Genomic DNA, 12459 nt, shown 5'->3' on the forward strand with positions numbered 1-12459 from the left:
TTATTCATTCTCATTCATTCTATTATTCTTTTTTATTTTAATTTTATTCTAATTCCATTTTCTTTTTAGCTACTTTTATTTTGTAAAAGCTCGGCTACATTGAAAATGAGGGTTGCCTTCATTGTACTTTTGAGTCAAAATAAAGGTTGCTTGATTAATAGAAAAGGGGGAGGTCCAAATAACACGCCTCTATGAGGCCCCACGTTGAACCAGAAAGCTTTGTCCATTAATGTTATATTTGCTCCACATGTGGATCAGTGGGGCAATGGGTCCTATCAGGGTCGGTGATTAGGATCATATAAGAAGCCCCACTGTGTCCCAGTAACATTACAAGTACAAACCCTATCCAGAGTGCATGCCCACCTGGATCCCACCTATCTCATGTTCCACCCATGTGAGCCCCACCCCGTAAGTGCATGTTGGCTAGTGACAGCTTTTTGCATTCCACTGAGTGGACAAAATAGCATTTAATAATAATAACTTGCTTATTCACATGGTATTTAGAAAAATATATATTTTAAACAATTCAATTCAATTTAAATTCAATTTTACTTGTTCCCACAACAAACACATTGTTAGAAAGCAGCTTTACAGTGATACAGGTCCAAGTCTCTTGTAAGTAACTGTGGCAAGGAAAAACTCCCTCACAAAAAGAGGAAGAAACCTAAGCAGGAACTAAGTTTCAGTAAGAGGAACCCATCCTCTGGTCACCCCACACAGTACAAACAAATAACAGAACAGACATGTTTTAAAACTGAAATATATTCAATCAACATTAAAGAAGGACTGCTGTGAACTCTTGATTCACACATTTAAGGCTTCAACTGCCAGAATGCAGAACGACACCGGACCTTCCGGACTCTACTGAGCATGTGGCGCTACAGTGTTCAAGCTCTCCAAGCTTCTGATTGCCCACACCTGGTCTTGTTAATGTTAATAGCTTCTTGCTGGGCTTTGAATCTTGTTTACTCTAGCTCTTCTACTAAGTGTTTTGTTGGTTTCTTTCCTTTTGTTATTGAGCCGTTTTTGTGTTTTTTTTTACTACTCTTTTCCTTGCCCTTTGTACTCTTTGGAAAACCTTTTTTTTAGTTATTAGATTTCTCCTTTTGCCTAGCCCTTTACTTTTTGGATTCCCTGTGTATGACACTGCCTGTTTTGACTATCCCTGAAAGTCTTATCCCTGTAAAAATAAATTGTTTGGTTGGTATATGTGAGTGTCGGTCATTGGTCTGGCCTGAGTGACACAGGTATTAGTACGTTTCTGATCCATTTGCTATTCTGAACTAGAATTTCTCATGACATTTTGTGATAACTCTTTAGTAGTTCTCAAAAAGCAAATATTAAATGATCTTTCATATAAAGACTCAAAGATTATGCTAGTCTTTATCTTGTTTCAGAGTCACAGTTTGCTGGGAGACCTGGATCGTCTTACAGTGCAGAGGTGACATACATACATTATGACAAACATAACCAGATATTGTATAAGTTATAGCTAGAGATCCAGATACATGTCTAACAGCTATGTGTGTGTATAAATATATATGTGTGTGCTTGTGTAGTTAGTGGCTCGCTCTGCTGACACCAGCAGCACGGTGAAGACCAGGGCTGATAAGTACTGCTGTGTGTATCTGCCTGACGGCACGGCCTCGCTGACTCCTGCCCGGCCTGGTCTCTCCATCCGCGGCATGCTGACGGGCCTGTGTGAGAAAAGAGGCCTGCCTCTCTCTGACATCATCATCTACCTGCACGGCAAAGACAAGGTGGGTACCTCACAGACCTCATCTTCAGACTTATGTAGAATTTAAATATATGTGTATACTGTATTAAATACTGTACATATAATAGAGCATTTGAATTACATAAAAAAAACTGTTGTTTTAGGTGCATTAAAAAATGCATTAAAAAATGCATTAAAATGCATTTAGAACCGAACTAATTTTTTTTGCTTTTTTAGAACATGCCATTAGCTTTTGCTTTCTGATCGTTTGGGATATGATTGAAGGGAGTGTAGAGAACTCAGAGAACAGAGAACTGGGCTGGAGTTCAGGGGGCTTCAGCTTGTAGTAGGAAGTTAGACTACCCTGATGATAAGGTGAGTTAGGTGAGAGAGTTAACAGTGTTAAAAATGAGGAGACAAGGCTATGAAGGGTTGGAAAGACTGGACATTAGATTAGGGCTGGGTATCGTTTGAAAATTTAAAATCTATACCGATACTGATACTGGTACATATTGAAGAGGGGGAGAGACAGGGTCAGCGAGGGAAAGACAGCGCGAGAGAGTGAGAGACAGCATGAGTGAGCAAGGGACAGAGCAAGAGACAGTGAAAGACAGCGTGAGAGAGCAAGAGACAGCACAAGAGAGTGAGAGACTGCACAAAAGAAATATAGACAGCGTGAGAGGTAGTGCAAGTAAGCGAGAGAAGGAGCAAGGGACTGTTAACCAGTGCAAAAGAGCAAAAGAACAAAGTGCAAGGAAATGAAAGACAGCATGAGAGCATAAGTGAGAGAGAAACAGTGTGAAAGAGTAAGAGAAAGTGTGAGAGAGCACGAGACAGTGTGAGTGAGTGAGAGACAGCGCAAGAGAGCGAGACAGTGCAAGAGAAAGAAAGACGAGTTTGAGTGAGTGTGAGAGAGCAAGAGAGTGTAAGCCAGTGTGAGAGAGTGAGAGGCAGCGCTAGAGAATGCGAGACAGCGCAAGAGAGCATGACACAGTTCAAGAAAATGTGAGACAGCGTGAGAGAGCGAGAGACAGCACAAGAGAGTATGAGACATTGTGAGGGAGCAAGAGACAGCGCAAGAGAGCGAAAGACAATGCAAGAAACGAAGAGACAGTGTGAGAGCATGAGTGAGAGAGAGACAGTGTGAAAGAGTGAGAGACAGTGTGAGTGAGCGAGAGACAGTGTGAGAGAGCGAGAGACAGTGTGAGAGAGCGAAAGACAGCATGAGCGAGTGAAAGTCAGGTCAAAAGAAACAGCGTGAGTAAGTGAAAGACAGCTCAAGAGAGCGAGAGACAGCGCACTAGAGCAAAAGACAGGGTGAAAGACAGCATGAGAGAGGGAGAGAGAGCGAGAGACAGCGTGAGAGAGCGCGAGACAGCACAAGAGACAGCATGAGAGAGCGAGAGACAGCATGAGTGAGTGAAAGAAACACAAGAGAGCGAGAGGCAGTGCGAGTGAGCAAGAGACAGTGGAAGAGAGCAAGAGACAGTGTGAGTGAGCGAGAGACAGCGCGAGAGAGCATAAGACAGTGTGAGTGAGCGAGAGACAGTATGAGTAAGCAAGAGACAGCGCGAGAGAGCAAGAGACAGCGCGAGAGAGCAAGAGACAGTGTAAGACACGTTTATGCATGTTTAATGCAAAGTATTAAAAATATGTACCAAATGTTTTTAGACATGTGAAATAGAATATATGCCACTTTTTGCTCATCTTTATTAGTTGTCTTAATGCTAGGTTAGATTTTCTGTGTCTTGCTAACTTCTCATTTTCTCCCAAATCCCACAGCAACCCCTCTCTCTAGACCAAGACAGCTCAGTGTTGAAGGACCAGCAAGTGTTTCTGGAGCTGCGGGTGACGTTTGTGTGAGTGTTCACCCCCTACCTAAACCTACAGTTACTTATTAACCTCTAGAGCTAATGGAGCTCAGAAAGTATCTCAGCCAGTTCAGACAGAGCACAGTTTGATCTGGAGCTGCTGCCTGAGAGGAATTAATGGAATGTGAGGGCTGGTGTTCCGGTTGTGGTTCAACAGAACACCCTGGAGCAGATGATGTAATTTTAAGATGATGTGAGAATGAGATGAGTTAATAAAGGAGTTTATTCCAGTTAAAGGGTGAGCTTATTCATCAGGGTGAATATTAGTCAAGAGGTATTTAAAACAGATACCATTTCAATTCCTCAAACCATTATAGGAGGTGCTTTGAGAGGCATTTGAGCTCTTCCCAGAAAATTGACTCACAGGCTGTTGACGGGGTGTAAGATAGCAAAGAGCATTGTGATGCACCTTGAGCAGGGTTTACGATAGGGCCCAGGTGTCAAAATTTAGCAAAAAAAAAAAAGGATAACAAAAAGGGATAGCAAAATCAAAATCCTCTATATATCCTGTCCAATAGGAAGTTCAAAAGGTGACATAAGTATATGAATCTATATTTTGTATTATCAGATCCATAAATATTTTTTATTTGAAAATCATAATTTGCAAATCGCACCATCTCACAAGTTTAAAACTAATTTATGAATTACACTTAATATAAATATACACTCACCAGCCACTTTATTAGTTACACCTTGCTAGTACCGAGTTGGACCCCCTTTTGCCTTCAGAACTGCCTTAATCCTTCGTGGCACAGATTCAACAAGGTACTGGAAACATTCCTCAGAGAGTCTGGTCCATATTAACATGAAAGCATCACACAGTTACTGCAGATTTAACAGCTGCAAATCAATCTGTCTGCGAATCTCCCGTTCCACCACATCCAAAAGCTACTCTATTGTTGGATTGAGATCTGTTGAGAATGGAGTCCATTCCAGTACAGTAGTGAACTCCCTCATCGTCGTATTCAAGAAACCAGTCTGAGATGATTCACGCTTTATGAAACGGTGCATTATCCTGCTGGAAGTAGCATCAGAAGATACTGTTACACTGTAGTCATAAATAAAGGAATGGACATGGTCCGCAACAATACTCAGGTAGGATGTAGCGTTGATTTGACACGATGCTCAATTGGTACTAATGGGCCCAAAGTGTGGCAGGAAAATATCCCTGACACCATTTCAGCACCACCACCATTAATACCACCACCGCCGTTAATACAAGGCAGGATGGATCCATGCTTTCATGTTGTTGACTCCAAATTCTGACCCTACTATTCGAATGTAGCAGCAGAAATCTTAGATCAGACTCATTAGATCAGGTAACCAGGTTTTCCCAATCCTCTTTATTCCAGTTTTGGTGAGTGTGTGTGAAATGTAGCCTCAGATTTCTGTTCTTAGCTGACAGGAGTCTGGGCATCTGGTGTGGTCTTGGTCTTCTGCTGCTGTAGCTCATCCACCTCAAGGTTTGAAGTGTTGTGCTGATGTTCAGAGATGCTTGTCTCTTCTGCAGACCTCGGTTGTAACGAGTGGTTATTTGAGTTACTGTTGCTGTAGGTTCTACAAGCTCCAACCAGTCTGGCCATTCTCCTCTGACCTCCTCTAGCATCAACAAGGCATTTGCGCCCACAGAACTGAACTGCAGCTCACTGGGTATTTTCTCTTTATCGGATCATTCTCTGTAAACCCTAGAGATAGTTGTGCAAGAAAATCCCAGTAGATCTGCTGTTTTTGAAACTGGCACCAACAACCAACCATGCTACATTCAAAATCACTTAAATCACCTTTCTTCTCCATTCCATGCTCGGTTTGAACTGCAGCAGATGGTCTTAGTCATGTCTACATGTCCAAATGCATTGTGAGTTGCTGCTGTCATGTGATTGGCTGATTCGACATTTCTGTTAATGAGCTGTTGGACAGGTGTCCCTCATAAAGTGGCCGGTGAGTGTATAAGTAGTTTATCAAATGTCAAGTAAGTTTTATTCAAATATACAAAATATATTTGCAAATGCTTTCAAATGTCAGCCTTTTAGCTCCATATATCCATATTTTATTCTATGGAAAGCAGAGAAATGCATTCAGATTTGCTGTAAATATTGTGTTCTGTGTTTGATTGGCTACCTAAGCTATGTACACTACTTGTACTTGTACTTGTTTTAAGGTGTTGATAATGTGTTGTGTGTGTGGTCTGATCTACAGTGTGGAATTAGCATTCACAGGGAAGCAGAAACCTATCATGGTGAAATCCAATAAGACCCTACAGGAGGCTCTGGCCTCAATGCTCCAAAAGCACCGCCTTCGCCCACAGGATGCCATCATCACCATGGTGAGAGCTGCCTGCCAACGACTGGAGCCAACCATTTTGTTCAGCTCTTTGTTAGAAGAAATCAGTTTGACCTTTCCTTCACACAACAAAGCTTTCATACAGAGATTGGGTTTTTGATGTCCACGTATTTTACGTTTAATGGATTTTTTAGCTTTTGAAAGCAGAACTGCATCTATATGGGACATCTATATGTTCTCTTTAATTGTGTATAAGGCTGCATTTCTTAAATATGCAATTTGTTTTGTGTAAATTTGTCTTTCGCATCATATTTCTAAATCCATGTTTCTCCTTTTTAGAAAGGAAGCAAAGAGCCAATAGGCATGAACACAATAGTCACCAACCTGGCCAACAAGACACTAATCCTGGACAAAGTAAAAGGTATTTATTATTTGTTTCAATAATTAAAAAAATATTCAGTAGTTTCTGATTAATCGTGGTTACTCACACTCTTTAAGTGGCAAATATCTCAGTGGAGTTTTGATGCTTTTTAAATTGTCATGTTTTAATGTGCTGAGTAAAAGTTTAATGGAGAGCTTTAGCATCAAACATGAGGAAGTTTGGACACAGAAGCTTTAATGGAGGACATGTTTGCTAATCAAACAGTAAAACTACTTTTATATGTTCCAGCTTTAACAACTTTTTAACAAGAGAAAACATGAAAATTCTCAGAAAGTGAAAAATGAGAATAGGGAGAGAGATAAGAGAGTGAGAGTTAGTTATGAGATTTAATCCATATTCCATTATAAATCAAATGTGAGCTACCCTCTGAACATGACTGTATAGTGATGCCATGTACACATTGACTATAGCATTACTATCTCAAAGAACTGACTTATGGGAGGAAGTTGGGCCCAAAATTGGTAAAATGATTACTTTATTTTTCACACTATAAGGCACACCTAAAATCCTTTAATGTTCCCAAAAAACATCAGTGTTCCTTTTAATCTGGTGCACCTTACATATGAATTTTACCAGTCAGGTTGTAAGGAGCAGTAAAGCTACTCCACTGAAGTACAGCGTTATAGTTTAGTTTTATAGTTTAGTTCTCCAGCACTGGGTCTGGATTAGCATTAGCATTCGCCACTAACCGCTATTTCCCTGTCAAGTGGTGAGTATTATTGGCCCGGCTAGCACTGCTGGAGCAGCATTAGCATTACCTGCTAACTGTGCTAGCTGTTTTGGCATTCAAAGACTGTAGCTTGTGGATTTACCACGTTTAAAAACAAGCTACATGGAACAAACCGCTAGCTAACATCGCCTTGGCTTCGTTTTTCTGTGCTGTCGGGCGGTATTAGCCATTAACCGCTAGTGGTTAACCGCTTATGCTAATGCTCCAGCCTTAGTGCTTTTAGCGTTTAACTGTAAATAAACGGAAGTGCTTTACTCACCCAAATAAACAGTTTTCAGGAAAGAAATATGTGTAGATGTATTTTAACATCCAGTGCTTGTTTGTAATTAAAAAAGTACTTTCTTTTAAAGTTTATAATCCGTTGCTCCTCATGTATGAAATTAGACCAGAAAATAGACGTTAATTGATAGTGTGCCTTATAAAACAGTGCGCCTTATAGTGTGAAAAATATGGTAGTTTGTGTTAAAACAATTTTGCAGTTAAATTTAGATTAATGTGAAGTAAAAATGCGTTAATATTGACAGCACTAGATTTCCATTGACAAATTTGCTTCCACCAGTAAAGGAGCACTGATGGATTTGTCTCTTAGCATTTTTCTGTTGATCTTTTGCTTGAGCAAGCCAGCACTGAGGAAAGTGGTTCATTCTTACCGTGCAGGAGAGTTAAGAGCCAGGGCTTGTGTGGAGCACATGTCACCTTGAATTTATGTTGTTTTGAACTTTCTACTGTATTCCTGTGCAGCACTTTATAACCTTAAACACGCAACAGCTAACAGGACTGAACCACTACACTGAAATAGTCGGCCTCTGTAATAAATCTTTGAAGTCATAAACAACTCTGGAAAAAAACTGAAGCGACCACTTCAGTTTCTGAAAATCAGTTTCTCTGATTTAGCTATTTATAGGTATATATTTGAGTAAAATAAACATTGTTGTTTTATTCTACAAACTACGGACAACATTTCTCCCCAATTCCAAATAGGAATATTGTCATTTAGAGCATTTATTTGCAGAAAATGAAAAATGGCTGAAATAACAAAAAAAGATGCAGAGCTTTCAGACCTAAAATAATGCAAAGAAAACAAAGTTCATATTCATAAAGTTTTAAGAGTTCAGAAATCAATATTTGGTGGAATAACATCTTGGCATGTTCTCCTCCACCAGTCTTACACACTGCTTTTGGATAACTTCATCCATCTTCCACTTGATTATATTCTAGATGTTTTAAATTTGGTGAAATCAAAGAAACTCATCATTTTGAAGTAGCCTCTTATTTTTTTCCAGAGCTGTATAAAGAATTTGAACTCTGTCTCTTAATGAATTTTCCCTATTAGGTGTGGATCAAGGCCTCAACACAAGGGTTCCTCCTGCTCTCCAGGTAAATATTATTATGAATTTTCAAAAATGCTAATCCATTTTATCTGAAAGTTCAAATTAATTAAGGTCTTACACTCTTAAACATAAATCAGCTCTCAATGATAACGACATAACTTTGCACATTATCACATAATAATAACAAATAATAAGATAAAAAATGTTTTAATCTGCCAAAATCTACTAGATTAAATAAACCAAACACGATTAAGCTATACAGCAGAATTAACTCAAAGCCTTAATTATGAGTGTTGTATTCTGATATATACTGTGTTTCTCAGTTCCTCTAACCACATGCTTGACACAGAAGTGATAAGAACATTTTCTTTTGATTTGTCTTCAGACACGCAGAGGCGGCGTCGACATTGATGTGAGCACCTCGAGTTTTTACAGATCAAATCCCAGACAGAAAAACCCCATCGTGAGGAGAACCTATGATATGGAAGGTAAAAATGACCAGTGTAGCTGCTTCATATCTCAAAAAAATACTAAATTTCATTTATTATAAAAGAAATGCTTGCAAAAATAGTTGCACCCAGAAGAAAGTATCTGACAGCAATGCTATTGTGAAGAAACATTTAGTGCCCTGTTTAGCGATCTATAACGCATCTTAATTTAGAGCGTGTTGGTGTGTCTTTGATACCATGAGGTTTTTGGTAAAATTCGCTTTGCTCAGCTTAAAATGTGGTGTGTTTTGGGAGTACCGTGAAATAAACCAATCCGTGTGCCAGTTGTCATTCATTTTAAGAGCCAGGTGAGCTCTGACTTTGGCACATTCGCATCTTAACAGCCCGGGTTTTTTTTTTCATTTTTCATTTGATGATTCTGACCTGGATGTTCACACTGTAAAGGTACGCCAGCAGCTCATTTAAGAGAACAGAAATGTTATTTTATTATTTATTCTGTTTATTGTTGAGTTAAAAGTCTGGTTTGTGCTCTGCAGTCCGTTCGTGTGTGTATGTGTGTTTGTTAAACGAGTGGGGGTGTATGCATGCTGGGCCCATGCATCGCACATGATGCATCTACAGGAATGGACTCTGATGGTTTACTGTTGTCTAGGTTTATTTCAGTCAGTGGCGCACCTGTGTTTTCTGCTGGCAAAAATAACAATACCAGAAATTTACTTGAACACAAACACCTCACTTCCAGACCACCACACCCATCAGTGTACAATTATTCCTAAAATATGGCACTATTTTGATGGTGCGGATTGCAAAGAGCATTGTTAATTGAAGTTAACCTAATCCATGTTTAATAATAAATTAAAAGTAATCTACCTTCTGAACTTGATGCCTTGTAAACATTGCTAAATAAAACAGCTATTGCATCACAATAAATGGAGAAAGTTGGGGCCAAACTTGGTAAAATTATTTATTTATGTCAAGTGAAACATTGACAGCACTATTATTTTTGTCAGCTCTATGTATATATTTATAAACTAGTCCCTGGTTTTCTTGATATGAATTCTTGCAATAGTTCGACCACATAGTCTGAGGCCTGAGGCCACTTACACATTTCCATACATAAATTTGCAAGTTTCATGACTGAGGACCATCCTCTACTATTCTGAGTCTCTTTATAACAGTCTGTCATGACTGCCCTGACATGATACGTGCAGTTTTGAAGGTTCTGAATGTAATGACAATATCCATGATACACTCAGGAAAATGTCCTGCTATAATATATCATGATAGCATAATTGTTATATTGCCAGCCTCTGCTAGATACTTCCCATATTCGTCCATAAAAATATATGCTTGTGTAAAACTGTTGCAGGGCTGGTGGAGCTCCTGAATCGAGCCCAGGGATGCAGTGCTGATGACCAGCGAGGTCTCCTAAAGAAAGAGCACCTGATGCTGCCTCAGTTCCTCCAGCTCCCTCTGGAAGTGACGGATGAAGAGGACGACGAAGGCCGCATGAGCTCACTGGAAGAGTCCGCCTCCAACATGCCGTCCCTCGAATCAGACCCCACGGATTCCCCCATGTCTTCACTTTGCTCCATAGAGCCGGTGGACAGGAAACTGTCTGAGAATCAGTGTTCTAACCCCTCCCGGGAAACCGTGGTATGAACTTTAGCCCCCATATAACCCCAAATGGATCTCCACCCATTTTCAGACTACAGGCACTGAACATGGAAACATGGACACTTGGAGGATGGAGGTGTGAAGTGTGATGCTATAAGATGTTTACAGTTGGTGTGGAGCGGCACAGTGTTAATGTTCAGTTGATTGTATTTATTATGTCAAATATATTCTTCATTTTAATTAATACACTGGTTGTACTCTTGTGTTTACATGATCCTGTTTACATGTGTTTTTAATTGACTTTAAAAATGATTTCTAAATACTGGACACCCATATTGATGTGGGGTTACCAATCTCTAAATGGAGATGGAGAGATAATTACAAAGGCTGAGTCAGTAAGAAGCCACAAAAGCACTTTTTCTAAGAAACAGGATATGGCGGCTTTCTAGATGGCGGCCATGATCTGGAAGTATCCTAAAAGATCACCCATTACTGGCTGGGTATTCAGATTTATAATTTATCCGGTGTATTTTAACTATCCTGTAGAGTAACTGTCAATGATGCTTCTTGTAAAGTTACTTTATGAAGGATTAATTGTAGGTTTACTACATTTGCGATTACTTGTAGAGGTTAATACTTAATTAATGGGGATTCATTTCTGGAGAGTTACTTGTAGATTATTTTTATATAAAAACTGTTTTTGAGTTAATGTTTGGGGAGATGCAGTACAAGTCAAATTTGATACACCTTAAATTCAGTGTTTTTTTATTATTTGAAAAATATCTGCATTGTGGATTAATAGTAAAGTCATCCAAACTATGAAGAAAAACATATGGAATTATTTAAGCACAGAAATGTTAAACTAACCAGAACATGTTTTATATTTTAGATTCTTCAAAGTAGCACCTTAGGCTTAGATGGAGACAGTTTTGCACATCTTCTCAGTCATTTTTATGAGCCAACTGTTGCTTCTTAATGTGTTTGAAAGCATCAGTTGTAAAGTTGTGAAGAGGTAGAGTAACCCTATATAAAATAACTATAAATAAACCTCCCTGTAGTAAACCTAAAAGTAACCCTGCATATGCTAAACCCTGTAATCATCCATATACAGGTTCAGAAAAGTTACTTTATTTCAGTAATTTCAGTTCAAAATGTGAAACTATATACAGTATATTGTACAGGTGTTTTACACACAGAGTGATCTATTTTAAGTGTTTGTTTCTTTTATTGTTGCTTACAGCAAATGAAAACCCAAAAATCAGTGTCTTAGAAAATTTAGAATAATATATAAGACCAATTGGTGGTTTTGGTAGTGGGGGCAGTGTGCCAAGTCTGCAACTTAATAAAAGTATGAAGTGCTGTAAGATTTTGTGGGAAAACACTGCACTGACTTTGGACTTGATTTAACACAGTGGACCAACACCAGCAGATGACATGGCTCTTCAAACCATCACTGATCATCAGTAAATTAAGAGACCAGAGCGCGGAGGAATGCTTCCCTTGACTCACAACTTTCATGGCGATGCGGATTTCATTTTCCAGCAGGATTTGGCACACTGCCCACACTGCTAAAAAGTACCAATTGGTCTTGTATAATATTCTAACATTCTTTGGGTTTGTATTGACTGTAAGTCATAATAATCAACTATAAAAGAAATAAACTGTTAACCCTTGTGTGGTGTTCATATTTTTGTTACTCGTTTACTTTATTACTTGTATTTAATTCAGCAAAATTAAGCAGTTTTACATTAAAATGCAATATAAACAGCTTACATGGTTAATATTTGCCCTTTACCTTTCTTATGTTACATTTCTTTTGAAAAGTGCTACTCTTTTTTTTATTCGTTTTTTAATAAAATGTAAAAGAAAATGAATTAAACTCAAGATATGAGTAGAAAATTTGTTTAGTTTCAAATTTACAAATGAAGTAATGTTTATAAGCCCTTGGCCAAACAGACTGTATGTAATATAAATGGTTGGGGGGGGGGGGGGGGGGGGATGTACAGTGTGTGTTTATCGAAA

At 38.9% G+C, this 12459-nt stretch overlaps 1 protein-coding gene across 1 annotated transcript in view; it reads left to right on the forward strand.

Moving 5' to 3' along the window:
• Nucleotides 1-12174, forward strand: part of rgs14b (regulator of G protein signaling 14b) — a 31766-nt gene extending 19592 nt beyond the window's left edge. The window contains exons 8-15 of the mRNA XM_007259554.4: nucleotides 1398-1441; nucleotides 1560-1760; nucleotides 3500-3576; nucleotides 5785-5911; nucleotides 6208-6289; nucleotides 8374-8417; nucleotides 8757-8859; nucleotides 10190-12174. Coding sequence (XP_007259616.3) covers nucleotides 1398-1441; nucleotides 1560-1760; nucleotides 3500-3576; nucleotides 5785-5911; nucleotides 6208-6289; nucleotides 8374-8417; nucleotides 8757-8859; nucleotides 10190-10482 — 971 coding nt within the window. The 3' untranslated portion in view covers nucleotides 10483-12174. The remainder of the gene's footprint in view (nucleotides 1-1397; nucleotides 1442-1559; nucleotides 1761-3499; nucleotides 3577-5784; nucleotides 5912-6207; nucleotides 6290-8373; nucleotides 8418-8756; nucleotides 8860-10189) is intronic.
• The last annotated feature ends 285 nt before the right edge of the window (nucleotides 12175-12459 follow it).

The sequence above is a fragment of the Astyanax mexicanus genome, chromosome 17, assembly GCF_023375975.1.
Source record: "Astyanax mexicanus isolate ESR-SI-001 chromosome 17, AstMex3_surface, whole genome shotgun sequence".
Taxonomy (NCBI): domain Eukaryota; kingdom Metazoa; phylum Chordata; class Actinopteri; order Characiformes; family Acestrorhamphidae; genus Astyanax; species Astyanax mexicanus.